Source organism: Ovis canadensis, chromosome 1 (assembly GCF_042477335.2).
Source record: "Ovis canadensis isolate MfBH-ARS-UI-01 breed Bighorn chromosome 1, ARS-UI_OviCan_v2, whole genome shotgun sequence".
Taxonomy (NCBI): domain Eukaryota; kingdom Metazoa; phylum Chordata; class Mammalia; order Artiodactyla; family Bovidae; genus Ovis; species Ovis canadensis.
Window position 1 is genome coordinate 90,550,106 of NC_091245.1, and position 27,983 is coordinate 90,578,088.

General features: G+C 49.5%; 2 protein-coding genes across 6 annotated transcripts in view; one reads left to right on the forward strand and one right to left on the reverse strand.

Annotated features, from left to right (window-relative positions):
- ST7L (suppression of tumorigenicity 7 like) overlaps positions 1 to 27,983 on the reverse strand; it is a 140,942-nt gene that overhangs the window by 29,707 nt on the left and 83,252 nt on the right. Inside the window, exon 16 of one of the 4 annotated variants that reach the window (XM_069600581.1) lies at positions 15,984 to 17,683. The exons of the other annotated variants lie outside the window; for them this stretch is intronic. The gene's annotated coding sequence lies outside the window, so the exon portion shown is untranslated. Of the gene's footprint in view, positions 1 to 15,983; positions 17,684 to 27,983 lie in introns of those variants that run through there. 4 annotated transcript variants of the gene reach the window in all.
- WNT2B (Wnt family member 2B) lies at positions 11,160 to 27,114 on the forward strand. Of its 2 annotated transcripts, XM_069600742.1 has the most exons (6): positions 11,160 to 11,260; positions 12,286 to 12,708; positions 18,604 to 18,824; positions 19,863 to 20,140; positions 20,817 to 21,081; positions 26,239 to 27,114. In XM_069600742.1, the coding sequence occupies exons 2-6, from the start codon at positions 12,518 to 12,520 to the stop codon at positions 26,466 to 26,468; spliced, it is 1,185 nt and encodes a 394-aa protein (XP_069456843.1). In that variant the 5' UTR covers positions 11,160 to 11,260; positions 12,286 to 12,517; the 3' UTR covers positions 26,469 to 27,114. The 2 variants fall into 2 exon arrangements, with proteins under 2 accessions (XP_069456843.1, XP_069456832.1); XM_069600731.1 differs by lacking the exon at positions 11,160 to 11,260 and having other exon boundaries at positions 11,562 to 12,708.

Consider the following 27,983-nt stretch of genomic DNA (forward strand, 5'->3'; position numbering starts at 1 on the left):
TGTAGGCTACAAGAGTCAGACACGGCTGAGTGACTTCACTCACTCACTCAAAAAGCTACCAGAACTAATAAGTGAATTTAGCAAGATTACAAAATAGATCATTTGTCTTTATGCTAGCAATGGAGATAGTAATGAATAAATAGTACCATTTATAACAGCATCAACAATATGAAATACTTCAGGATAAAGCTGACCAAAAGATGTGCAAGACTCACACACTGAAAATGCCAGAACACTGCTGGGAGAAACTGAAAAAGAAATCGAAGACTTGTGATTCCCTGTATTTGTTGCAGCATCACTTACAATAGCCAAATACTGTGTGATCTCACTTATATGCGGAATCTAAAATCAAAACTCATGAGCAAGCACAAGAAAACTGAAACAGAGTCACTGGCACAGAGAACAAATGGGTGGTTGGCAGAGGGGAGAGGAATGGGGGACCGGAAGAGATAGGTGAGGGAGATTTAGAGGCACCAGCTTTCAGTTACAGCGTCAACAAGTGTGGCTATGAAACGTACAGTTGGCAATATAGTAAGTAATTATGCCATATCTTTATACGGTGACAGACGCTAACTAGACTTATCATGGTAACTATTTTTCAATGCATAGAAATACTGAATCACTATGTTATGCACCAGGAACTTATACGGTATTGTAGGTCAACTGTACTTCAAAAACAAACAAACAAACAAATCCATAGAAAGAGATCAGACTTGTGGCTACCAGAGGTGGATGGTGGAAGGAATTAGATCAGGTGGTAAAAAGGTACAAACTTCCAATAAATACTAGGGATGTAATATACAACATAAAAATTAATACTGTGGTATGTTATATATGAAAGTTGTTTACAGAGTAAGTACTAAGAGGTCTCATCACTAGGAAAAAAATTTTTTTCTCTATTTCTTTAATTTGGTGTCTGTATGAGATGATGGATTTCCATTAAACTTACTATGGTAATCATTTCAGGATGTACGTAAGTCAAATCATTATGCTGTACACCGTAAACTCAATGCTACATGCCAATTATATCTCAATAAAACTGGAATTTTTATATATGGTATGAAGTCTGGATCAAATTTGGGGCTTCCCAGGCTGCACTAGTGGTAAAGAACCTGCCTGCCAATGCAGGACATGTAAGAGAGGCAGGTTCGATCCCTGGGTTGGGAAGATCTCCTGGAGGAGGGCATGGCAACCCACTCCAGTATTCTTGCCTGGAAAATCCCATGGACAGAGGAGCCTGGTGGGCTACAGTCCATGGGGTCACAAAGAGTCAGACATGACTGAGTGGCTAACACTTTCACTTATTTTTCATCCAAGTCTAGAGCCAACAGGCTGTTGGGTGGGGGCAGGTCCCAGCACTAATAAGCTAGAAGGAGGATTCCAAAATGGTGCTTGCCAGCTCCAGTGTCCTTGGAGTAGAATGAGCTCCCCCAAACGCCTGCCACAGTGTCTACGTCCCCAGAGTGAGCTCCAGTTCCCTCCTCCCTCTCCAAGAGGGAGGCTCAGCAGGAGGCTCTTCGAGACTAGCGAGTGTGTCTAACTCAGGCTTCTTTCAAATGACCACTTCCGCTCTTGGTCTCCGAGTGTGTGAGACATCATACGTGCTCTTTAACAGAGAGTTCTCTGTTACCCGCTGGCTCTCCCCAAAGCAAGCCCCACTGACGTTCAAAGCCAAATGATCTGCAGGGTCCATCTTCCCAGTGCAGGAGCCCCAGGCTGAGGAGCCTGATACAGTGCTTGAACCCCTCATTCCTCAGAGAGAAACTCTGCAGTTGTGATTATCTTCCTACTTGTGGGTCACCAGCCTGGGGGTGTGGGTCTTGACTATACTGTGTCTCTGCCCCTTCTACCCATCTGGTTGTGGTTCCTTCTTTATACCTTTAGTTGCAGAAGATCTTTTTTGCCAGTCTTCAGGTCATTCTTATCGACAGCTGTTCTGCAAATAGTTTTAATTTTGGTGTGCCCAGAGGAGGAGGTGAGCTTAGGGTCTTCCTACTTTACCATCTGGTTTACACCCCTCAGAGCATTTTTTAACATTGCCTGTCCTGAGGAGAAACTAATTCGCTTGAGCCTAAACTATTGGTGTTTCTTCAAAGCCTAACTGAACAGGGGGAAAGGAAATACGCATGCAGGAAAAATGGATAGAACTGCAAAGAGAAATAGATGGAGATGGATCCACCATTACAAAAGACTTCAAACACCTCTATACCAGAAAATGGCTAAATCTAGCAGGTGGAAAATCAGTAAGAATATAACTGAACTCAGCCTGCAGTCAGACTCTTCTCCTCAGATGTCTGCCTTTATCACACTGCTCCATCATTAATAACCTTCATTAGTTTCCCACTGCCTGAATGGTGACACAGAAATTCCTGAGCATAGCCAGTGGAGGTTTCTCCGATAGCTCAGGGAAGAGGGTCTAAGGACTGCTAGAGGGCAGAAGCTCTGGGAACAGAACAGCGTATGGGAGAGACATTGAAAGAAAACCACATAATAAAATCTGAGGCACAAAAGCATGCAAGATGACTCAAAAAGTGACGGTGGTATCTGGGTCATTTGGGAGACTGAAACCCAAAAGCTATTTGTCAAGTGGACTAACAATGCTCATTATTTGGGTGAGAGGACGGCAGCCTTTGTGGTTTGTATAACATTCTGTGGATGGAAACATCTCTGCTGAAACTGAATGCCCCAAACCTAATTTCTGAAGTCAGGAATCTGCCCTCAAGGTGTATCCCTTGTCCAAATTGGGTATTTTGGCCTGGCTATGGCAATGAGAGAAATTAATCTTTGCTAAATCAAAGTGGACATCAAACTTACTAAATCGCAGACTGTTATCGGCCACAGTGGAAACTCGGGCTGATATGCAGGGGCAAGAGGGAGACTTCATCAGAAGGAAAGAGCTCTGCTTCTGGAATCATCTACAGTCATCCAACAATCATTTATTATGCGTTTGGTATTTTAGAGTTTGTGACACTTAGCTGAGAAAAACGAGAGAGGCAGTTGTCCCATTACTCAGTGATTTTGCACCACGGGATGGGAGCCGTGTTTTGCACATTAACTTCACAGAGCTACAATGACCAGAGGAATGATGTGATCATGCTGACATGGACTGCGAAGTATCGAAAGGGCAGATAATTGAGGGTGAAGGGAAGGCAAGGGTATAGTGACAAATGTGACCAGAGAACTCAACAGAGCTGTTTCAAAGCTGGGGATTCTGAATTGGGGATCTAGAGCCACAGGAATGGATGAAATCACGAAGGCGGCAGTTCTCAAAGACGTTCATAATAATACTAAGATGTTACTTGACCTTTCTTGAGTGTACAGTGGAGTTTTCCAGATGCTATAAGACATGCAATATCACAACTGGTTGAATGTAGAAGCAAATATGAGAATCCTGCTATTAAGCAAGATCTTAAAGATAGTTGCAAAAATGTTACATAATACCATTCTTCTGTTTTTGTTTTGAAAATTATATTGGGTTGGCCCCAAAGTTCACTTGGGTTTTTCCATAACATCTTACGGAAAATCCCAAATGAAAATTTTTGGCCAACCCAATAATTATTTTTCATAAAAACATGACATTAATATTAGCAAGTATTGGGTTTATTATAAATTTTAAATTAATTAATATATAAATATTATAATCATTTAAAATAAACTCTATTTTTAGAAGTTTTATAGTTGTAGAAAAATTACGAAGATAGTACAGAGTGCCCATTTCCTCACATCCCCCTATTATTAACGTCTCACATTACAAATGTGTGATGCATTTGTCAAAATTAATTAACTAATATTGACACATTATTATTATTTACTCAAATCCATACCTTATACCTTATTCAAATTTCCTCAGTTTTCCCCTAATGTCCTTTATCTTTTCCAGGATCCCAACCAGGATACAACAGTATACTTAGCTGTCATGACTTCTTAGGTACCTCTTGGCCATGACAGTTTCTCAGATGTTTCTTAGTTTTTGTTTGTTTACATTTTTTGGCCATGAGACATGCGGAATTTTAGTTCCCCTTCAACAGATGGAACTTCCCCGCCCCCTGCATCGGAAGCACAAAGTCTTAACCACTGGCCACCAGGGAAGTCCGGGAGACTTTCCCTGTTTCTGAATGACCTTGACCGTTGAGGAGTACTTCCTGGTCAAGTATGTTGTAGAAAGTCCCTCTGATGGAATTGGTCTGATGTGTTTCCTAGAAAGCGTGGGGACTTCCCTGGTGGTCCAGTGGCTAAGACTCTGCGCTCCCAATGCAGGGGGCCTGGGTTCCATCCCTGGTCAGAGAACTAGATCTCACACCACATGCTGCAACTAAAGATCCCACATGCCAAATAAATAAACAAGAAAGTGTGGGTTAAGGGGAGGAAAACCACAGAGGTGGTGTCATTTTCATCACATGTATCCCGGATACAACTAACAACACAACTTATCACCGTTGACGCTGATCTTGATACCTGACTGAGGTTTGTTGGGCTTCTCCACTGTAAAGTTACTCCCTTCTCCACTCCCTGTCCCCTACACATACCCTCTTTTTTTGTTCCGTATTCTGGAAGGAAGTCGCAACCTGCAGCCCGCACGTAGAAATGGGGAGTTGTACTTTACCTCTTTAAAGTGAAAAGAGTGAAGGTGTTAGTCACTCAGTCCTATTCCAGTCTTTGCCACCCCATGGACTATAGCCCGTCAGGCTCCTCTCTCCATGGGAATTCTCTAGGCAAAAATACTGGAGTGTGTTGCTATTTCCTTCTCCAGGGGATCTTCCCAACCCAGGGATGGAACCTGTGTCTCCTGCATTGCAGGCAGATTCTTTACCATCTGAGCCACCAGGGACACCACCTCCCTTAAGGAAGCAAAGTAAATTATTTGGAATTCTGTATGGGAGATCTGTCTCTTCTCCCAATATATTTAATCAATCATTTATTTAGATCAGTATGGACTCATGCATATTTTATACTTTGGGTTACAATCTAAAACTATTCTGTTGCTCAAATTGTCCTGCTTTGGCCACTGGTGAAAGTCACTCAGTCGTGTCCATGGACCATATACAGTCCATGGAATTCTCCACACCATAATACTGGAGTGGGTAGCTGTTCCCTTCTCCAGGGGAATCTTCCTGGGAACCCAGGGATCAAAACCGTGTCTCCCTCATTGCAGGCAGACTCTTCACCAGCTGAGCCACAAGGGAAACCCTTGGCCACTGGGACCACTTTCAACTTGGCGCTTGCGTTCATTTCAATTTTTAATATGAATAGATAGAATTCATATAAATAAAAGCTCTTTGGGGTCCTGGATAATTTTGAAGTTATCAAGAAGTATCAAAAGTTTCAAAGAAACACTTTTCTAAGAGACCCTCACCTGACCCCAGCACCGGGGTGTGGGCATGGTTCTTCTTTAGGAAGAGGCTGCAGACGGGGCCAAGAGAAAGCAGGCCACGCTCCCTGCACCCATGGGGCACCCACTTCTCCGTGCCACCCATCCCCTCCTAAGGTTTTCTTCCAGTTTTAAACGCACGAGTCTCCACGGAGGCGAAACTCACGCCACCACGCCTTTCCAGAAAACGCCACTGCGGGGCGCACGGCTCACAGAATGAGTCACCCACCCGAGAGTCAGGAAGGGGCCTGCATCTTGGCTCCCGCTCAGCGTTTTCCTCCGCGGAGCCCGCGCCCTGGTCTGGTCTGATGGCTCTCATCCCCGCTCCAGGCTGTGCTGGCGCGTCCTTCTGGGCCACATCGGACGTGCAGGTGTGGCGCCCGCGGGAAAGAGCGCGCCTGCGGCACTGGCTGGGCGCGCAAGGAGGAGCTGGCCGGATCTCCAAACCTCAAAAGCGCACCCGCTAGGTTCTCCACCTACCCCTTCCCTGCTGAAAGAAGCCGGACAGCTCCCGGGGCCGCGGCCCTAGCCCTCCCCTCCCCTGCCTGGCTGGCTGCGCGGGGCTGGGCAGACCCTTTCTTCGGCAAGAGCACCACGAGAGACAGAGATAAACGGCTGCAGCTGGAGACCAGACTAATTGATACAATAAGTTCTATAATTGCCTCGAAAATAAGGTAATGATTTGGCAGAGGGAATGCTTTGATCTTATCAGCCAAGAAAGACCTCTCCAAATGAAATTTCAGAGAGGGGCTGGAGGCCTCTGACTTCAAGTGTGAAATCCAAGGACTACCTACTTGCCTCCCCTCCTCCCCCATACACCCTGCTCCCTGACCAGACGCCCAGACTTTTACAGAAGGGATGGAAAGACCCTTCTCAGAAAATGACTAGAGAAGAATATATATGTGTAGAAGGGGTGGGGTTCTGGGCTGTTCAGGAAAAAGGGGATGGCTGGGATGATTTCTCGAGCCCTAAAGAGGCCGTAAAAGAAAAAAGAGATGGGGGCAGGGAAGGAGAGGAACCGACTGGGGTTATGAAAGCCCTGATTTGGTTCAAGCCAGATGAGGTTTCTTATACAAGAGGGCTTAATTTGGGCTTTTCAGGCAGGAGGGAGTAACAGAAGGAAGAGAACCTTGGTTCTGCCTTCTCCAAGAATCTGCGCGTATGCAAGAACACACACACACACACACACACACACACACACACACACACACACACACACACACACACACACACACACACACACACACACACACACACACACACACACACACACACACACACACACACACACACACACACACACACACACACACACACACACACACACACACACACACACACACACACACACACACACACACACACACACACACACACACTTGCTCTTCGCTGTGGGTGTCCCTGCCTGGCAGAGGCCCCAGCACAAAGAGGATTAGAGAGATGAGCTAATCTGGTTTGTATCCCAGACATGGCCCCAGAAAGGGACCTTGTCTACCCTGATGTTCAAGAGGGTGAAGAAGTGAGGGATCCTCCTCTGGGGGCCTGCTGGCTGACAGGATCTGAGGAGGCTGAAGTCCTAACTTCAGGGCGAAGTTTAGATAGCAGAGAAGCAGACAGGATGGGCTGTGCTGCAAGAAACCAGAGACAAAGGCAGAAAGATAAAGACTGACAGAGGGGAACTAGATATCTGCCGTACGTGTTTCACCAGTGAGGAAACTGAGGCCAGGAGTGGCAAAGGGCCTTACAGAGTCATGCATATTGTTGGGGGGGGGGCTGATTTCTTTCAGTGCTCTTGGTACTTACTGTGTTGGATGGACTGAAGAAGAAGGTGTGAAGCACAGGGCAGGAGAGAGACACAAAGAGAAAGATACACACCGAGAAAAATAGGAACACAGACACAGAGCAAGAGAGAGTCAGAAAAGACACAGAAAGAGGGATGAAGCAAGTGAACGGAGCTTCAGAAGGAGACAGTTATACAGATAGTTAGAGAGAAAGATGGAGAGACAGAGATGGATAGGGAGACAGCTTCCAACAGAAGAGGGAAGACTGCTGATATAGACACACAGACAAATGAAGACAAACACCAAGAGGAACAGACACAGAATGACAGAAATATGAGCCGGAGAGAGACAGACCCAGAGAGATGGAGACTCGGAAGAGAGACTGGGAAGCAGAGGCACAGTGAACCAAGGAAGGCAGAGTGGGAGGGAGGCAGACAGCAGGCTCTGCAAATTGTTCTACTGGAAGCAAACCTCACTTCCAGATTGTTCTGGGGCCCAGAACAGGTGGTGGGGAGAGAAAGAGAGCTCAGCGTAGCCTATCTGATACAGGGAGATGGGGGCGGGCGGCGCTGGGGGCAATGTGGGACCACCCTCCCTTAGGGTTAGGCTGGTCAGTGACCACCCAGGATCCCAGCAGCACACCCAGTGGCCTCACACAGAACCTGGGCCACCCGCCCAGGATGGCTGTCAGCCCGCCCACCGCCTGGCTCCAGTCTGATTACAGCCAAAGTGCTAAAAGGCTCCAGCCAACCCCCCCCCATGCCCCGCCCCATGGCTCCGCCTCCCCAGGCCTCCTCTTCCCCCCATCTCCCTTGGCTCTCTTTTCCTTTCTCCAGGCCCCCTAGGGGAGCTGTCTACTCCCCTATTTGATCACCGGCTGGGAAGAAGAGGGTCTCAAGCCCTGCCCCACCAAGCCCCCTTCCCTGGTTTGGGGCTGGATGCTCCTTCCTCCAAAGCCCTCTTGGCCTGGCCTCTTTGAGACACGTTCCATGCCTCGCCTGGGAGCTCATAAATACCAAGGAGAGGCCGGGTCAGGCTGTGTACAAAGCATAGATCCCCACCCCACACCCCTTAATAGCCCCTGGGTTCTTCCCAAGCTCCCCACTCTTCCCCAGACACCTGCCTGGGGTGGCTGGAGAGGAAGAAATGGGAGGAGGGGGGTTGGCGCTAGGGGCCTGGGTGAACCTGGCCCCATTTCAAATGAGATTTGCCTAGGTTTGCAAAGAAATCTCAGGAAAGGCGTCTCAGGGCCCCTTGTGCAAGCAGCAGGCTCAGGAATTCCTTGACTCCTATCCAAACCTCCCCCCAGCCCCTTCTCGGCCTTTCTCTCTGCTCGTTACCATCCACACCACCTCCCACCCACGGGGAAAGAGAGAAGGTCATCGCCAAAGGGGCCCAGGGAAGGGGGGCCTTTAAGGGGGGCAGGCCTGGGTGGAGAAAGAGCTGTTTACTCACACCCTAGCTCCCCTTAGCTCATCTCCTCTCCCATCCAAGGGCCAGTCAAAATTTAAAATCATTCAGCCACACACAGCTGAAAATCAAGTGGCTACTCACAGTTCTGAGTGGCCCCCTGGGGGAAGTGGAGCAGGGGGTAGGGTACAGGGGAGAGGGAGACCCTTTTCTATGGGGCACCCACTTTAGAGAGGGCAGGAGGCTCTGGTGCATCTTGAGGGAGGAGGAAAGTTTGGCTTTGCCAGCCTGGTGGAAGCAGTCCTGTTGGAGGCCCCAGGGAATCTAGAGGCCTGGGGCAAGGGGAGGTCAGCAGTGAAAGCCCAGCCTCCGAGGCCTCAGATGACTTTATTATTATATTTTCGTGAAGATACCCTGGGGGTAAGACCCTTTCACTCCTTCGGTGTCACTTAGGAGGCCCTGGCCAGGCTGGGCACACAGCACAGCAGGACCTCAGTGAGTGACCTGACTCCAGGCAGGACCCTGCAGAGCAGAACTTGACTCCCAAGCCGGTGACTCCTCCCCTGGCTCCCATTGTGGTGGAGTAGGGGTGGCGGTGGGAGGGAGGAGCAGGTCAGGCGCTAGCCTGAGCCTCTGGCCTTGACCCTCTGCCTGGAAGCCCCACAGCAGGCCCTTTCGTGAGGAGCTGAGCTCTCCAGTAGAGTCTAGGACCTTGAGACTGGAAGTTTATTTTGAGATTTGAACTCCAAAGTGGCAGATCCCAGAAAACCTCTTCTCTGACTCCGTATTTGTTCTCTAGTTAAGTGGCTGAGTGCAGCTCTTGCAGTCCGCTGGCTCCTGCAGCCTGGGGTTCCTCCTGGGGAACTAGGGGCTCAGAGGTGAGGGGGGAGAAGGAGAGAAGCCCCATCCTGGTTGTCCACTCTAGGGCAGAGGTAGCCTGTAAGCACTGGGGGAAAGTCTTGTCCCCTCACCCACTTCCCTCCCTTTTGGAGCTGCTGATGTTTCTGGGGCCCCCCTCAGTTCAGCAATATGCTTTAATAGTTGAGCATCTATGTTGTGCCAAGACACGGTCCCACTTGACTATGAGGACAGCTGAAGCCAAAGAAGGGGCCTCGTAAGTGAGTTTGGGGCCCATGTGGGCGAGTCCACCCAAGGTTAGGGTTGATGTGGTCATCTCCAGTTCCCCACCCCACAACCTCAGGCCCATATGTAGAAATAAATACAGGGCCAGAGTCACACCCAGGCCTCCGCACACAGGGGAGTCTAGGAGAGGCTGCCAGAGCTTGCAGACTGCTGCCCAGCATCAGGGTGGGGCTGGGCTGGGAGGAAGTGAAAGAAGGGTGGAAAGAAAGGGGTCTCGACAGGAAAGAGCCTAGGCCTACTCCTCTTTCACCTGCCCCTCTCAAGGAAGCTCAGGATAGAGTTGGCTTCTTTTCGGGGAAACAGAAGGATTGACTGGAGCTTCCCAGACTGACAGAGAGAAGAGAGGGGATGGGTCGATTGGCAGGGAAGAATGCGGCTAGCATGCGGACCCTGCCTGGTCTCTGTATTCACCGTCGCTCACTCCCATCCAATTCCTGTCCAGCCCCCATTTCCTACGTTCCCCCAGGGGTGGGCACCTTCTCTGTTGCATGAGGCTTTGAATGTCCCCTTAATGGGGCCTACCCTGAACAACTCTTGTTTCCCCCTCTACTTACCACTTTCTAACATGCTATATGTATTACTTATGATGTTTACTGGTTATTGTCAATCTTCTTCCAATATAAGTGAAACCTCCATACAGGCTGACATTGTTCATTTTGCTTTGTTTCACTGATGTGCCTAGCACAGTCTGGCACATGGTAGGGAATAAATATTTGTTGAATTAATGAAGTCACTCCGCCCCCTGCCGCAGAAAGTGAGGTGAAGGGGTGAGAGATGGCGAGAGGGGATAAAGGTCTCCCTGAGCCCTTCTCCCTCATGTCTGCCTCTGGGATGTCTGCAGCCTCTCTGCAGCCAGCTGCGCCCTGTCCGCTCACACTCCGGAGTCTCTAACACCGACCCCCCTTCCCCCCCCAACCAAGAACTGACAATGAGTTTGGGGTTGAAGGGGCTGGGCAGTTTCCAGCGCGTTGTTTACACCAGGGCTTTATAGTTTAGATAAATCACGGGGAGAGGCAGGAAAGACACCTGGGAATGAGGGGCTAGGCAGGAGAAACTGAGGCTGGAGAAGCGGTTGGGGCCAGACCCCAGGTGTACTCTGGAAGTTGGAAGATCCAGGATTTTTCAAAAAGAATTTTTAGGTCTCAGTAAGGGCACCCTGCCTCCGGAAGCTCTACCTGCCAACCTAAGAAGTGTGGAGGGAAGGAGGGGGTCAGTTTCTACAGCTGCCAGCCCCCCAAGCCCTTCACAATTTACCACGCCTCCAGGCTGCTGGGGGGCTGGCGGGAGGGGGGTGCGGAGGAGGGGGGAAGGAAGGGAGCAGTGGGGAGGAGGAAGGGTGGAAAGGCGAAGGAGAGAAATGGCTCAGGGGCTCCCACTCTCTCAGCAGGACCCCCACCCTGGCCTCTGGTTCGGGAAAGCCGCCCAGCTGTTTCTGATTCTCTTGTACTCGCAGCCCCGCCCGAAGGGGTGGGGGACCGAAGCTTCGGGAGAGCTGGGAGCGACTGAGCTGTGCTGAACCCGGGCAGCAAAGGGCTGGGAGTTCGCGTCCGGCCCGCAGGTGTGCTTCTCGGCTTTGGTCATCGCCGGCCGGCAGGCGGGACCTGTGTCTAAACGGGGTGTGAGGGTGTGGGTGTGTGTGGGGGACCTGTGTCTAAACGCTGTGTGTGCGTGTGTATATACCAGGGGCAGCGGGTCGTCGACGAGAGAAGCCCCTACCTGAAGTCGGGGTGTGTGTGTGTGTGTGTGGGTGTGGGTGTGTGGGTGTGTGGGTGGGTGTGTGTGTGTGTGTGTGTGTGTGTGTGTGAGAGAGAGAGAGAGAGAGAGAGAGAGAGAGAGAGAGAGAGAGAGAGAGAGAGAGAGAGAGAGAGAGAGAGAGAGAGAGAGAGAGAGAGAGAGAGAGAGAGAGAGGGAGAGAGAGAGAGAGAGAGGGAGAGAGAGAGAGAGAGAGGGAAAACCAGGGGCAGCGGGTGGTCGATGAGAGAAGCCCTACCTGAGGTCGGCAGCCGGTGGCGCCCGCGTTGGCAGCGTTGGAAAGGGAATCAAGATTCTCCCGCAACTCCCCGCGGCAGAGCTTCTACCCATTTCACAGAAGCGCAAGAACCGAGGGGGAGAGAGCCGGAGGAAATGCCCAAGCCCTCTGTCGCTCACTCCAGTGTCACTGTAGGTTAGGTGGCTGTAGGGGAAAGCGTCTGCAGCTCCCCTCCCCCGGGCCCCCTGGCCGTCACCCACGGAGGCTGGCGTTGCCGAATGCAGGGCGCTAGGACCCGGTGGCGCGGCGTGGGCAGGGACTGGGTGCTCCGGGCGCAGAAGGGCGCCACTGCGCCCCGTCAGTCCCGGGCAGGTGGGGGCGCGGCGCGGTGCTAGGGGCGCCGAGGGGCGGAGGCGGCCGCCACACCTAGGGCGCCGCGGAGCGCCGGGAGCTGGCGCGGGCGGAGCCGCCCTGAGGGCCGCGCGTGTCCGGGGCTTCGGCCCCGCCCCGCGCCGTCCAATGAGAGCCCGCGGCCGGAGGGGCTGTCCGCACACTCTGTCCGCAGCCCCACTCCGCGCCGCCGACCCCCTGACACCGCAACCCTGCCTGGGCAGCTCGCCCCAGATCCCGAGTTCGGCGCGGTGTCGTCGGCTTCCAGACACGGCTCCCTGTGCCCCTCTCCGGGACCTGGCGCCCCGGCTCCTGGACACTAGGTGCCCTTGGGTCCCCGGCCGGCGGCGAGCCTTATGGCCCCCCAGGGGGGTGAAGTAGGAGCAGCCTGAGTACCCTCAGCCGGTGCCCGGTCCACGCCCCTCCGGGCCGCGTGGCGGGAGTCTTCGGGGAGCTATGCTGAGGCCGGGTGGTGCGGAGGAATCCGCGCAGCGACCCCCTCGACGCGTTCGCTCCCCTGTCCGCGAGTCGGCTGCCAGACCCACGGCCCCCGACGGCTCTCGGGCTTCGGCCCGCCTAAGTCTTGCCTGCCTTCTGTTGCTGCTACTGCTGCTGACGCTGCCGGCCCGCGTAGACACGTCCTGGTGGTGAGTGTGGCTCTCGGGGTTGGGAGGGTGAGGTGCTGGGTTAAAGGGGCCAGACGCGCCCAAAGGGAATATACAGCTCCCGGCCCCCGCTGCTCAGGAGACCAGGTTGTCGCTGTAACGGGAATTAGAGACGATCCGGGCTCAACTGTCACTGAAGTCGCCAAGGGGCGCAGGGGCATGGGGAGGGGGTAAGGTGGCGCCGCTCCTTCCCCGTCCGGTGATGAGGGCGCTAGGTACTCGGAGCAGGGACGCGGGGTAATCGAGGCTTCTCAGACCTCCTCTATTTCAGCTCAGTTCTCGTAGGGCAAAAGCTACCTTACGAGTTTCTCTTAGGATGGATTCAAGGAACCAGTCTGGGGCCGCGGTGGCCGTCCAAGAGAACTCTCCGATCCCCTGAGGTTGTCCCCGCCTGCCCTCGGGAGGTGGAGAAAGAGGCAGCTGGCAAACTTGGAAGAGCCTCTCGTTGGTCGACCCTCACCCCACTGCGCAGTGAGGCGCGGGTGAGGCAGCGGTACCCAGCGCAAGGTTTAGAAATGGAATTAAGGCGAAAACTACCCCTTTAACTCCCACAACTAAAACAGACAGATCACTTGGGTTTGCATGCTTTAGACATTTTGTCTTCAGCCTGTTTTGCGGATCTCGCTTCGAACCTTTATCTCCTTCTCTGCTTCCTTTTTCTTCCCTAGATGAGCCCTTCTCCCATCTTTTCCCCTCTAAGAACTAGAGGCTTCTAGTCTCAAAGCATGAAGAGATCCTCTCAGATTTCTTGCAGGCCTTAGACACCAGGCATTTCACATGAGGGCAAATGAGGCAGAAGGAATTACGAATCCACTGGGTATCTGTTCTTCTCTCCGCCCCCCCCCCCCCCCCCCCCCGGGTCTAGATGGCACCCATCTTTTTCTCCCAGAACTGAGCTGCCCTCTCTCCTCCCCTACCTCCTAGGGGCTGAGCAGGGGGAGAGTGGGACTGAGAAATGACTTAGTAGTCTTGTCTTTCCTCTTCACCCCCCAATTAAACTGGCCTCTTTGACTGGGCTGTTACCCCTCTTTACCCATGCAATGCCCGCCTTCCTCTCCTTACTCTGCCCCTCCCCCCAGACCTCCACCTCCTCCACAGAGTGTGGTCTCTTTCCCCCTTGTACCCTGTGGCTTCTCTCTGGATTTGGAATCTTGGCTGAAGAAGGGTGAGGGGTAGCTGGCTGAAGGGCCAGCGAGCTTGGGCCGCAGATTCCTATCATTTCAAGATGCGTCTTTCTCCATCCCCATCTTCCCCCCCCCCCCCGCCCTGCCCCCCTCCCTGCTTTCCTGTTTCAGAAAAATCTCTTCTTGGGATCTTTTTTATCTCCGCAGTGTTGGGGAAGGCAAGGAGGGGGGTTCTGGATGGGGGAGCAGGGAGGCCCATATCTTACATCTGGCTTGAAACATTCTTTTAGAAAAGGAAAAGGAAGAAGGGGATGAGGAGAAAAGCCCTTCAAAGTTCTGTGTGAGATCAAAGCTACCCTTTACTTTCATGGGCTCAGTTTTGTCTGGAGACTTGTGCCTTCAGTGGCCTTGTAGACAGAGAATGAACTGATCACTGTGCATCTTTATCCATCCCGGATAACAGTTTGCTTTTAGGGACTCTTGATTGCTTCTTACCAATTTGGGAGGCAGCCTTGGTCCACTTGCTGTTTAGGTGAGGAAGTGTCACTCTGGTAATTTCAGCATCCTGGTTAAGCAGCTCCTAAAGGCCTAACTGGGGCTCTTCCGAGCCCCCATTTTGTCCCCTTGGCTACCCTCTTTTCCTTTCTCCCTCTATTACTCTCCCCCCATGTGGTTCATATTAAAGATTTTGGAAAAACTCCTGGGTGAAAGAGCTAGCTAGGGAGGGAGGGAAGCAGATGAGTGGGTGATACGGAGGGATTCAGCAGTCCCTGTGAACTGGAGGAAGGCAGCAACAGGGCCAGGATGGGCAGTGAGTGCGAGGCCATTTCAGTCTGCTTGCCTCATAGGGGTCATAGCTGCAGGCCCCAGATGCCTGCCTCAGTAGTCATCACTTCTAGGATAAAGTAGAAAGCTGCTTTCCAAAGGCAGGTTAGGCCCCCAAGGTGATTCTCTCTTTCTCTTAGGAAACGAACAAAAAAATCAGCTAGATTGATATTCTGTACAACCCTCTGAAGAGATAGATGCCTGTTGACTCTGTGTGTATCCATGTTCCACTCAGGAGCAGAATGTCATCACGATCACTAGTTAACAATCTGATCTTCCTCACAGCCCTTCCCCTTACTCTCCAACCACTCCCTTCCTCTTTTGATCTTTAAGTGGAGGAGGAAACGGATGGTCTCTTCTAACCAAGAAAAATAGAACAAGAAATGGGGGTCTCCTGGCATGTGCCTCCCTGTACTAGTCTGTATTCTGCAGGGGCTTGGATGTCGGGAATCACAAGAGCAGGACTGTATTCAGGACTGTGGTTCACAGAAAGAGGAACAAAGTGGTATCGTGACATTAATATTATTGGGTGTGTTTTTGGGGGCCTTGCCACCAGGCTTCTGGGATCTCAGTTCCCCAACCTGCACCCTCCCCACCCCTGGGGAATTCCTCAATATTAACATTAGTTATCAACAACTGCTATTTAATGAGCCCTTCCTAAGTTCCTGATACTATGGCCAAACGCTTATAAGCACAATCTTCAATTCCTAAAATAATACAGCAAGACAGATAATATTATCCCCATTTCACACACGAAGAAACTGAAGGATAGGAGGGGCATAATAAGAAATTCAAGTTCACACCAATTTTGAGGTCTGATTGGTCTACGCCTGGTTAAACATTGTGTGCTTCTCTTATGCTTGGAATTGAAAATAAGCTTGGACTTTGGAGTCCGATGTCCTTGGTTCACCCCAGTTCTCCTTTGACTAGCCCTGATGGACAGTGCTGAGTATTGTTAATCTCCCAGACCTCAGTTTCTTCACCTGTAAAATGGAGCACTCTCTCATAGGATTTTTGTGTAGAAAAATGTTTTGTGAACTGTCAAGTATCATATAAATGATACTGTCTTAAGATATTCAGGGAGGATAATAGTTTTATCCTTGTGTTCAACGTCCAATATGGGCTGGGCTAAACCATGTACATACACTAAGGACTGTAAAAGAAAGGAAGTGAACAAAAAGAGGATCCCTGGCCTCATTCAAAAGATACAAACTTAAAACACCTGCAGTGTCAACAAGGAGTAAAGCTGTAGTTGAAATGATGCTTATGGCTAGCTAGGAGGAGTATGGAGTTGGGGAATAAATCAGAGCAGTCAGGTTTTGTTTTATTCAACAAATAGTTATTGAGTACCTGTTTTGTGCCAGACATTGTTCAAGGTACTGGAGATACTGAACAAAATAAATACAACCCCCTGCCTTCAAAGAGCAGCATGTCCTAATCATCTGGGGATGTTGGTAAAATGTCAGTTCAGTAGGCCTGGAATGGGGCCTGAGGCACAGAATTCCTAACAGGTTCCCAGGAGATGCTGATGCTGCTGTTCTGGGGAGCACACTTTGAGTAGCAAAGAGCTAGAGTAGGGTATGAGTCACTTTGTCAGAGGAAGGGATAGGAACTGGTCAAAGGCAGGCAGAGAGAGCATTCTGGAGCAGGAAGCTGAGAAGAAAGTAAAAACTTCTGGAAGGGGAACAGAGCTAGAGAGTCAGGGGCATTTCTACTGGCCCATCAGCTGGGAGATGCCTTAAATATCTTTGTGCCCCTAACAGCTGAACTCAGTGCTTGGCACATGGTTGGCATCTTGTAGGCACATGCTGAATTTAGAGGAACATAGGGGTGGGTGGACCTCAAGCTGCTTTATTGGAGGCCCCCACACTGACTACAAGGTGTTGACCATTGGAAGTCCTGGTCTGCATATTCTCAAAGCAGCATATGCAGTGGGTTAAGAGTGGTAGTAGAGGAAATTTTCTTCCCATAGGAGATACTGAGCAGATATTCCCACGCTCAGCGAGGATGTAACGAGGAAGGACCGATGTGGGCTGCAGCAGAATGGAGTTAAGTTAGACCACAGGAAGGACTTGTTACCAGAGTTTGGCCTGCCCTACTCCAGACTGTCTCATGAGAGCTGGATTACTGGTCTCCCATTCCCGTCCAACCCCCCTCTTCCCAAGCCCCAGTTAAAAAAACAAACACCCATTGCCTAGAGCAGTACTTGGGGCTGAACTGGGAAAGCAGAATGGTGGTGAGACAGGGACAGGCTCCAACTCCAACGGTCCTGATTCTCCAAACAAAGCACCGCGGCAGTGGGTGTAACTCCCGGCTGTGCGTCAGGCAGCCCTTTCCGGCCTGGCCCAGACCAGGGTGTTTATTTTGTTTGTTCCTGGAAGCTGTTGCCCTGATGGACAGTGCTGGGGACGCTGATTCCATGGGATTTGCTAGTGGTGGACCAGCCCTCTCACCCCTCCCCGGGACAGATGGGCCCCATCAGCCCTGCTGAGTTCCAGAAGAGGCAAGCATCAGCCCTCCTTGTGTTTGTTTGAGTTGGTGTCACCAGTGGTGATCCAGTCTGTGGGTGAGGGCTGGGTTTGCGAGTGCAGGGGGAGGGGGGAGTGTTGCAGAGGACACAGAGCCCAGGGCAGTCCAGCTTTTCCCTCTCCCCTCTGGCTGCCCTCCCTTCTCCTCACCCACTTCTAGGCCCATTCTGGGGCCTTTCCCAAACCACAGGCTCATTCACAGCTCAAATCGAATCTTTTCTGTCTGTAGCAGCAACAACCCTCCAGGGCCCCCACCTGTGCAGAAAAGGGGCATGAAGGCATCCCTTGATGTGTTAGGACAGGAGAATAAAGAATTCCCAGCAAATCAAGGGCGGTGCTGGAAACAGAGAAAGGGGGTGGGGAATGAGTATATGGGTCAGATCTCATTTGATTGGCCTTGTGGGGAGAAAAGGTGATGATGAACTCCTGCCTTCTCTCTGAAATGTTCTTCCTGAGGCTTGTGGTGGAGTCCAGGGCTAACTGTGTTTGAATGAAGAAAAAACACTTCCTAAGAAAATTAATAATGACTGTAGCAACCCACATATCTTTTAGTAGCTCTCCTAATCTAATTGATCTTCTTATAATTGTTCACCTAGGCAGACTGGGGACTGGAATATGGGGAGTGTCACTCTGTTGCTTAATCTTGGCCTTTGATTTCCCACTGCAAACAGCCCTCTGCCCATGCACATTCATCCAGGACATTATGCCCTATAAATTGGGAAGGATGATTTTGAAAGACTCATTAGTTAAGAAAGGTCATGGGACATAGAAGTAAAGGGTATGGGGAAGAGAGTGGCATGGGGGTCTTCCTTCCCAGATCTCACCATTGGGAATGAGGACTTTTAGCTATATGGGTCTGACTGGAGCTGTAAACATCACTCAGAACTGCCCACTTATTTGTCTTCCCACTGACCCCTCCCAACCTCCATCCTTCTTCCCCCAAACCATGCTATATGAACCAGTTTATGTAGGACATGCCTCTGACATGTGGGTGTAACAATGCTGTCTCAGACACTAATTCTGCTATTTTTCCATGAGGCTCTTAACATTGATTAGATAAACAGGCAATGGGGTTTGTGTGACATGTCCATAGCTTCTGTGTACGTGACACATGCCTGGCCTGTGTTTTGGGAGTGTGTGTCCCTTTGGTTTTTGGCTGGGGAACTGGTGATGGTGGGAGACCACTCAGTTACTCTCTCTGAAACAGAATGTTTCTTGAAGGCTTGTGGGGATTGGTTCTTCCCTGAGGCCTTGGGGAATATGGGTTGGAGGAGGGGGAAGGAACCTCTAAAGGTCTGAGTGCCAAGCCTTTCCCCTAGTTACTCCCCCCCACCCTGCCCCCTGCCCCTGGATTGCAGAATAAAGCCAGATGCTCTGACAGGGCCCTCTCCACCTTGCAGGTACATCGGGGCACTAGGGGCCCGTGTGATCTGTGACAATATCCCGGGGCTGGTGAGCCGGCAGCGGCAGCTGTGCCAGCGTTACCCAGACATCATGCGCTCCGTGGGCGAGGGTGCCCGAGAGTGGATCCGAGAGTGTCAGCACCAGTTCCGCCACCATCGCTGGAACTGCACCACCCTGGACCGGGACCACACTGTCTTTGGCCGTGTCATGCTCAGAAGTAGGGGCTTCTTCCAGTTCCTTCTCTTTCTGTGCTTGGTTGGGGTGGTGAGTGGGTAGTGGGTGGAGTGCCTCTTTCCTACATTCTGCCTCATAATTAGGAGTAAAAACTGTGGGCAGAGCCCAGGATACAGTTGGAAACAGACCCTCAGTACCTTTGATATGTAGTCAGTGGCCCTTCTAAATCCCAGGGTTCCAGGATGACGGGTCAGAGCAACAGCATTCCCTGGTAACCTCCATCCTTCATCCTCCCTTTTCCTTCCCTCCCCAACCCCCCAGCCTTCAGACTTCCATCCATGAACTGTAAGACTGAGGACTGGAAATGGCTGCTCTGTTCTTACCAACACCATCACTGCCCTCAGCGCAACACTCCCAACATTATAGTAATGGGAGGGAGAGATAAACAGAAAGGTGATATGTAAATATTTGGGAAGTCAGCGGCTTGGACTTCGCTCAGCAGAAGAGCTAAGCAGAGCTAAACAGTAAACTAGGAGAAAGGGAATGAGACGAGATTCTGGAGGTGTCAGAGGGACAAGAGTGATGATTCATCAATCCCCAAGAGGAGAGAAGGAAGAAAGCTGGCTGGAGAAAGTAGCCTGTCTCTTCAAATAGGATGACCCCTGGGCTGGGGGCTCCACTGCAGGGGAACTGTCCAGCAGAGTGGGCCTGAAAAGGCCTGGAATGTGGACTGAGGCTGACTTGGCTAAGCAGGGGTTGGCACTCAGTGGGAGGGAAAGATTCACTGTGAAAGTTTTCAATGGCTGGACCCAGGGAGTTTGGAAGGAAGCAGGAGTACAGGTCAGCCCAAGAGGTCAGATGTACAAAGAAGTAGATAGAGAGTTGTGAGGGCTGAGGGGAAGGGGGTAGACACTCTGGGGAACGTTCTCGGAAGGGAAGGGTACTCTGAATAAAGGAAGCATAGGGGTTTCCCTGGGAAAGAAAAGGAAAAGAGGTTTTAGAGTTGGAGGTTGTGTGGGCTGAAGAAGGAGACAGACGTGGGGCTCTTTCCTGAAACATGCTTCTCCTTTTCTCTCTCTAGGTAGCCGGGAGGCAGCATTTGTATATGCCATCTCATCAGCAGGGGTGGTCCATGCTATCACTCGTGCCTGTAGCCAGGGTGAACTGAGTGTGTGCAGCTGTGACCCCTACACCCGTGGCCGACACCATGACCAGCGTGGGGACTTTGACTGGGGTGGCTGCAGTGACAACATCCACTATGGCGTTCGCTTTGCCAAAGCCTTCGTGGATGCCAAGGAGAAGAGGCTTAAGGATGCCCGGGCTCTCATGAACTTACATAACAATCGCTGTGGTCGCACGGTCAGTACTCATATGTGTGCATGTACATGCGTATTTGCTGGGGGTGGCCAGTACCTATGATCGTGGCGTGAATGTGAAGGTAGAAGGGCTGAAGGCTTCTGGATTACTTCCAAAAGCCCCAACCCTTGGAAGAGGAGCAGTAAACACAAGGGACCTTTGGGAATGCCAAGGTTCAACCTGGAGCATAAAGAGTCTTCACATAGGTGGGAATTAAGGAAAGGTGGAGAAAAGAAGGGAAATAGCTTTTAAAGAAATCACCTCCTAAAGTCTGAGGAGGATTAGAGCTTATTCCAGTCAGTGCACTGGCCTTTGAGCACCACCTATATGCCTAGCACTGTGCTGGAAAATGACATGCCACAAAAGCAGAAGGCATGGTACCTTGAACTCTGAGACATAAAAAAAACAGAGGATGTGCCATAGCTATGAACAGAATCCTGGGGCTTGAAAGTTCAAATGGGCTTTCATGAAAATAAAAGCACTGTTGGTCTAGGAAGGTTTCCTGGAAGAATCTGGTCAGGAAGAATGGGTGCGATCTGACTGGGGAGAGAACAGAAGAACCAGTGGCTCCACCAGCTGACCAGGGCCAGCAGACCTCAGGGCACTCATGCTTTTAGTCCTAGGGATGACCACAAAGTATCCTGACTGCTTTTCCCTTCGCTGCGTCCCCACCTTCCAGGCTGTGCGGCGGTTTCTGAAGCTGGAGTGTAAATGCCATGGCGTGAGTGGCTCCTGTACTCTGCGCACCTGCTGGCGCGCGCTCTCAGATTTCCGCCGCACAGGTGATTACCTGCGGCGGCGCTATGACGGGGCTGTGCAAGTAACAGCCACCCAGGATGGCGCAAACTTCACGGCAGCTCGCCAAGGCTATCGCCGTGCTACCCGGACTGACCTGGTCTACTTTGACAACTCCCCAGACTACTGTGTCTTGGACAAGGCTGCAGGTGAGTAAGGAAAGCAGGTAGGGACATGGAGCCCCAGGTCTCAGTGCAGGCACCTCTAGTTAATCATGGTCCATTCAGCATCAGGAGTTAGGGATGGAAGTTGGAGGAGTCAGTCAGATGTAAGAATAATCTTGTAATAAGATTACTGATTTATGCCTCAGTCTGCCAGGCCCAAAGCTGCCCAGAGAGGAGAGGAAAGGTCTCCCTGAGACCTGAGGTCATCTAGCACTCCTTCACATTCCCAGCATCTGGGATACAGTAGTTACTGCTTGGTGAATGTTCAAATGATTCACCCATTTCAGTACCAAGCTAATGTATGGGCTATGCAGAGGCATAGGATGCAGACCGAGTTTTGGCTCTTTACAGTCTAGCTAAATAAATGAGAGATAACAGGCAGATAATGCAACTGTAAAAGACAGCAAAAGAAAGTCTATTTGAAAATGTCACCTTTAAGTTGTTTCTCGAAGTGTGGAGATTATCTGGATAGCTAGAGAGGACAATAGGTAGATATTCTCTACACATGAGTAGAATGGTAGGTAGAAAAGCACGTGATCTGTTCCACAAGCAGAATGCAGGTTAACCTGACTGAGTAAGGTTTGGGGCAGGGGAGATGAAAGGTAGAAAGATAGGTGGGAAATAGACCATGAGTGACCCTGAGAGAGCTTATCCAATGTGCTGCCACTGAAAATTCTAAAATGGAATTGGGGAAGCAAGGAGAGAGGAGATCCCTAGCAGTGCCTGACCGTCAGCAGAAAGCACCAAATCATTTTTGAATCTGTCCCATGTATTTGTGGTGGAATTCTTGGGAATGCTGGAAGGTGATGTAGTATTCCCCTAGAAAAGTGGAAGTCACCATCATGGCTTGTATTTCAGCTTCAGATGGGTTAAACTAAGCACAACCTGCAGTGGAACAGAACTGCTCTTCCCCTGGTTATTCTTACGGCTCTCAGGCTCATCTCTGTAGTATCAGCAGTCAGGACTTCAGTAAGGGGAAGCCAAAACCTTAGCTGTCTTCCACACTATTTGTTTTCACCTATCACTGTCATTCCCCGACAGGCAACTGGCTAGGAGCAAAACTGGGCACAGAAACAGGGTGGAGCTCTACCCAAGTCACAGAGAAAAGTAGCCTGTGTACTTTGAAGGGTGCTAGAGGCCTCCCTGTTGACTCAGACTGTAAAGAATCTGCCTGCAATGTAGGAGACCCAGGTTTGATCCCTGGGTTGGGAACATCTACTGGAGAAGGGAGTGGCTATCCACTCCAGTATTCTTGCCTGGAGAATCCCTTGGACAGAGGAGCCTGGCAGGCTATAGTCCATGGGGTTGCAAAGCATCAGAAATGACTTGAGTGACTAACACTTTCACTTGCAGGAGAAAAAAGGTTGAGGAAGCACTTCTGATTCTCCTAGTGATTTCCTGTCAGTTCAGTTCAGTTCAGTTACTCAGTGGTGTCCAACTCTTTGTGACCTCATGGACTACAGCCTGCCAGGCTTCCTTGTCCATCACCAACTCCTGGAGCTTGCTCAAACTCATGTCCATCGAGTTGGTGATGCCATCCAACCATCTCATCCTCTGTCGTCCCCTTCTCCTCCTGCCTTCAGTCTTTCCCAGCATCAGGGTCTTTTCCAAGGAGTCAGTTCTTCGCATCAGGTGGCCAAAGTATTGGAGTTTCAGCTTCAACATCAGCCCTTCCAGTGAATACTCAGGACTGATCTCCTTTAGGACTGACTGGTTGGATTTCCTTGCAGTCCAAGGGACTCTCAAGAGTCTTCTCCAACACCACAGTTCAAAAGCATCAATTCTTTGGTGCTCAGCTTTCTTTATAGTCCAACTCTCACATCCATACATGACCACTGGAACAATCATAGCCTTGACTGCTGCTGCTGCTAAGTTGCTTCAGTTGTGTCTGACTCCACAGATGGCAGCCCACCAGGCTCCGCCGTCCCTGGGATTCTCCAGGCAAGAACACTGGAGTGGGTTGCCATTTCCTTCTCCAATGCATGAAAGTGAAAAGTGAAAGTGAAGTTGCTCAGTTGTGTCCAACTCTTAGCGACCCCATGGACTGCAGCCCACCAGGTTCCTCTGTCCATGGGATTTTCCAGGCAAGAGTATTGGAGTGGGGTGCCATTGCCTTCTCCAATAGCCTTGACTAGACGGACCTTTTTCGGCAAAGTAACGTCTCTGCTTTTTAATACAATGTCTAGGTTGGTCATAGCTTTTCTTCAAAGGAGTAAGTCTTTTAATTTCATGGCTGCAGTCACCATCTGCAGTGATTTTGGAGTCCCCAAAAATAAAGTCTGTCACTGTTTCCATTGTTTTTCCATCTATTTGCCGTGAAGTGATGGGACCGTATGCCATGATCTTAGTTTTATTAAAGTTGAGTTTTAAGCCAACTTTTTCACTCTCCTCTTTCAAGTTCATCAAGAGGCTCTTTAGTTCTTCTTCGTTTTCTGCCATAAGGGTGGAGTCATCTGTCATTATTTCCTATCACCAAGTTTGTTTTCTTCCCATGTGCCATAATTAGATAGTTACTCTATAAATGCCTAGAAATAGTTATACATCACCCAGGTGTAAACCTATGCTATCATCCTAAAATGCACTTTTGGAGAAGGATCTTTGGAGTCAGGAGGGAAGGTGACTCAAATGTATGTGGGGTGTTCTCAGAGGCATAAAATTAGATCTCATAAAACCCAGAGTGGGGCCTGGAATTTAAAGGGTAGAGTCATCCCAGAAGGGAGTATGGATCCAGGATTTCCCTCTAAAGCAGTGCAGTCCTATTGAACTTTCTGTGATGATAGGAATACTTGACATCTGTGCTCTTCAATACAGTAACCATTTAGTTATGTGTGATTACTGAGCACGTGAAATATAGCTAGTGTGACTGAGGAACTAAATATTAAAATTTATGTGCTTTTAATTGTGGTTTAGTCACTATGTTGTGTCCAAACTCTTTGTGACCCCATGAACTTAGCCCGCTAGGCTCCTCTGTCCATGGAATTTTCCAGATAAGAATACTGGAGTGGATTGCCGTTTCCTTCTTCAGGGCACCTTCTTGACCCAGGGATCGAACTCAGGTCTCCTGAATTGCAGGCAGATTCTTTACTGACTGAGTCACCAGGGAAGCCCTAATTTTTTTTTTTTTTTTGGTAGTTCCATGAGTTTTTTTTTTTTAAATCTTAATTCGAAGCTAATTACTTTACAGTATTGTGGTGGTTTTTGCCATACATTGACATGAACCAGCCAAGGGTGTACGTGTGTCCCCCATCCTGACCCCCCCTCCCACCTCCCTCCCCATCCCATCCCTCAGGGTCATCCCAGTGCACCAGCCCTGAGCACCCTGTCTCATGCATCGAACCTGGACTAGCAATCTATTTCACATATGATAATATACATGTTTCAATGCTATTCCCTCAAATCATCCCACCCTCCCCTTCTCCCACAGAGTCCAAAACGCTGTTCTGTACATCTGTGTCTCTTTTGCTGTCTCGCATATAAGGTCATCATTACCATCTTTATAAATTCCAAATATATGTGTTTTTCTTTCTGGCTTACTTCACTCTGTATAATAGGCTCCAATTTCATCCACCTCATTAGAACCAAATCAAATGCATTCTTTTTAATGGCTGAGTAATATTCCATTGTGTACATGTACCACAGCTTTCTTATCCATTCATCTGCGGATGGACATCTAGGTTGGGGAAGCCCTAATTTTACTTAACTTAAATCTAAATGATCACAATTGGCTAATGGCTACTACATAGGCCAGCTCAGCTCCAGAGTATTGAAGAGGCTTCTGGTGTACAAGAGAGTTAGGACCTAACTCCTGGAGTTAGGTGAAAAACATATAAAGTAGATCTAGTCACTCCACACTCTAGAGCAGTGGTCCCTAATGTTTTGGTTTGTATACTCCTATGGTTAAAAAAAATTTGAGCATGTACATCCAATACATGTATATTTACTTATGAATTATGTCTATGTTTCACTGTACTAACATGTACACCATAAAACATACAAAGCAGATATTTTAAATTGATGAGATTAAAAAATATAGAAGTACTAGTATTTCCTATCCATATTTAGTGGCATGTGGAGACTACTAATAGAAACCAGTTAAGTTATTATACCCTTTTTGAACCCCCAGGCTAGTCACTTTCCCATCTCCAGGAAAGGGCTAAAGTAGATATTCTCTAGGATCCATCCTATCCAAAATTCTAGGATTTTGTGATCTGTTGGCAGGATCTCTTTGGCAAAAATCAGTCAGAATGAGGTTGTGAACATTCTCTGGAAGGGGAGTAACACCATCCATACCCTTCAAGAGTTCCTACCATAGGGGGTAAAGCAAGGGATATTCTTTAGGAATTCCTTAGGGAGAAGCCTCCTGCCAGAAATGCTTATCAGTTTGTCCCCTCAGATGATTAGATATTCTTGGGCTTCCCTTGTGGCTCAGCTGGTAAAGAATCTGCCTGCAATGCAGGAGACCTGGGTTTGATCCCTAGGTTGGGAAGATCCCCTGGAGAGGGGAAAGGCTACCCACTTCAGTGTTCTGGCCTAGAGAATTCCATGGACTATACAGTCCATGGGGTCACAAAGAGTTGGACACAACTGAGCAACTTTTACACACACACTTCATCTACTGAGTTAGGTGCTATTAACTAACTTGCTAGACCTCATAGCTAAGAAGTGTAGAATTGGGTTTTAATCCTAGATAATTTGACATTGGGCCTATGCTTTTAATTTTACTTTCTCATATAGTAAAACTGAATGAAATATAAACCAAGTTGTAGCCAGACTTCTTAGAAAAGATAAATTATTGGCTAAGTTTTTTATTTTAACTTTTTATTATATAAAATTTCACACATCAAGTAGAGAACCTTCACCCAGCTTTAAGTTATGACATTTTCAGGCTAAGTCTTGAAGGGAATATGGAGATATGTATTGGTAGGGAGTGCATTGCAGGAAAAGTCAGTGGTCTTTGGGGAGCCTTGATGGTGGGAGGAAATAGGCCTGGTGCAGAGGGCAATGAGATGGTCATTTTGGCTAGTGGGTATATTTTCAGGAAACAAGATTCTTTATGGTTTCCTCATGAGGATGTGGGTAAGGGAACCCAGAGCAGCTGAAGGAAGAGGTAACTTGGTTCTCACTCTCTCTTCCCCAACCCAGGTTCCCTAGGCACTGCAGGCCGAGTCTGTAGCAAGACATCTAAAGGGACAGACGGTTGTGAAATCATGTGCTGCGGCCGAGGGTATGACACAACTCGAGTTACCCGTGTCACCCAGTGTGAGTGCAAATTCCACTGGTGCTGTGCTGTGCGGTGCAAGGAGTGCAGAAACACTGTGGACGTCCATACTTGCAAGGCCCCCAAGAAGGCAGAGTGGCTGGATCAGACCTGAACATAAAAATACCTCACTCATCCCTCCACTTCAAACCTCCTGATTCAAAAGCACAAGATCTTTGCATGCACACCTTCCTCCACCCTCAACCCTGGGCTGCGACAGCCTCTATTTAAGGACTTGGAGAACACTCCAGAGGGACCCTGGTGTCCTAGCTGGTTCCTTAGCCCTGGGAAGGAGTTGACAGGGGATGTATTATAAAAAACAAAACAAAGCAAAACAAAACCGAGCAGCTCCCTGACTCCCCACTCTGTGGAGGCTAGAAGGGAGAGTGGAAGAGGTAGGAGTCTTCAGAGCGATATGAGTTGCACTAAAGCACATGGTCAAGGCTCATTCTTCCCTTCGCTTGCATTGGCTTCCTGATACTTCTTGTGTGTGCAAGAGAAAGGGTACCTGGAGAGAACTTCTTTTCCTACCTGGCCGAGGGTAGATGACAGAGATGAAACCACGTATCTTTCCCCTGGGTTAGTGTGAGCTAACTGCCTGGTACCCCAAAAGAAATTCTGCAACATTCTTTCACTATCAAGAGCCTGGGATTGCTAGATATGAGTTAGCATAGTGGACAAGGTTCCATTTTCATGCTCATATGTTTGTAAACTGCTGTGTTTTGTAGGAGAAAAAAAAATTATACGACTATACAAACATACATTCTCTTCCAATCTTTCCTTTTTAACCTGTATCAGCCAGCACGGCCTCTTTTGCTCCCTTGCTGCCTGTATAAACTGAATGGCATGCAGTGTCAGCCTAACAGATCATTAGAACACTCCTAAGAAAAAGTAATTTGGTTACTCTTGGGATTTGTACTTTTTTAAAACTTTCCATGCATTATTCTGGTGGTCATCCAGGTTTCAGTTCAGTTCAGATCAGTCGCTCAGTCGTGTCCGACTCTTTGCAACCCCATGAATTGCAGCACACCAGGCCTCCCTGTCCATCACCAACTCCCGGAGTTCACTCAGACTCGCGTCCATCGAGTCAGTGATGCCATCCAGCCATCTCATCCTCTGTTGTCCCCTTCTTCTCCTGCCCCCCATCCCTCTCAGCATCAAAGTCTTTTCCAATGAGTCAACTCTTCGCATTTGGGAAACACTAAATAAAAGATAACGTGACTCATCGAGGGTGGGAGAGGGTAACAAGAATGATCTCAAGGGCCACATGAGGCATCAGTGTAAACTAGGCAGGTAAACATCTCTGGCTTTAGCAATTTTTAGGAGAAGATCCTAGCCTTTGAAGCTGGGAGCAAAAACCAGTGGTTACAGAGGGAAGGAGAGCTGGGGTTTGGGGCCAAACAGCTTAGAAAGCAGCCTTTCCTCATTTATTCAACAGATCTTTATTTAGTGACTCTCCAAGTCTTGGTGATTATTATCCTTCAATCCACATTTGGCCTAAATAGCACAGTTCCTTCTAAGCTACTACCCACTGCCTAACTAAGCTTGCAGTAGTGGCATCTCCAGAGATAGCAGGCTTAGTAAGCCAGAGGAGGGCAGGACACCGAGTCCCCAAAATCACGATGTCCTA

What these genes read in the sequence shown, in the direction of transcription:
- WNT2B (XM_069600742.1), top strand. Translation starts at nt 12,518, where the DNA reads ATGCTGAGGCCGGGTGGTGCGGAGGAATCCGCGCAGCGACCCCCTCGA. An exon ending in CGCGTAGACACGTCCTGGTG is followed by an intron (nt 12,709 to 18,603) that starts GTGAGTGTGGCT and finishes TCCACCTTGCAG; the next exon opens with GTACATCGGGGCACTAGGGG. An exon ending in TGGCCGTGTCATGCTCAGAA is followed by an intron (nt 18,825 to 19,862) that starts GTAGGGGCTTCT and finishes TTCTCTCTCTAG; the next exon opens with GTAGCCGGGAGGCAGCATTT.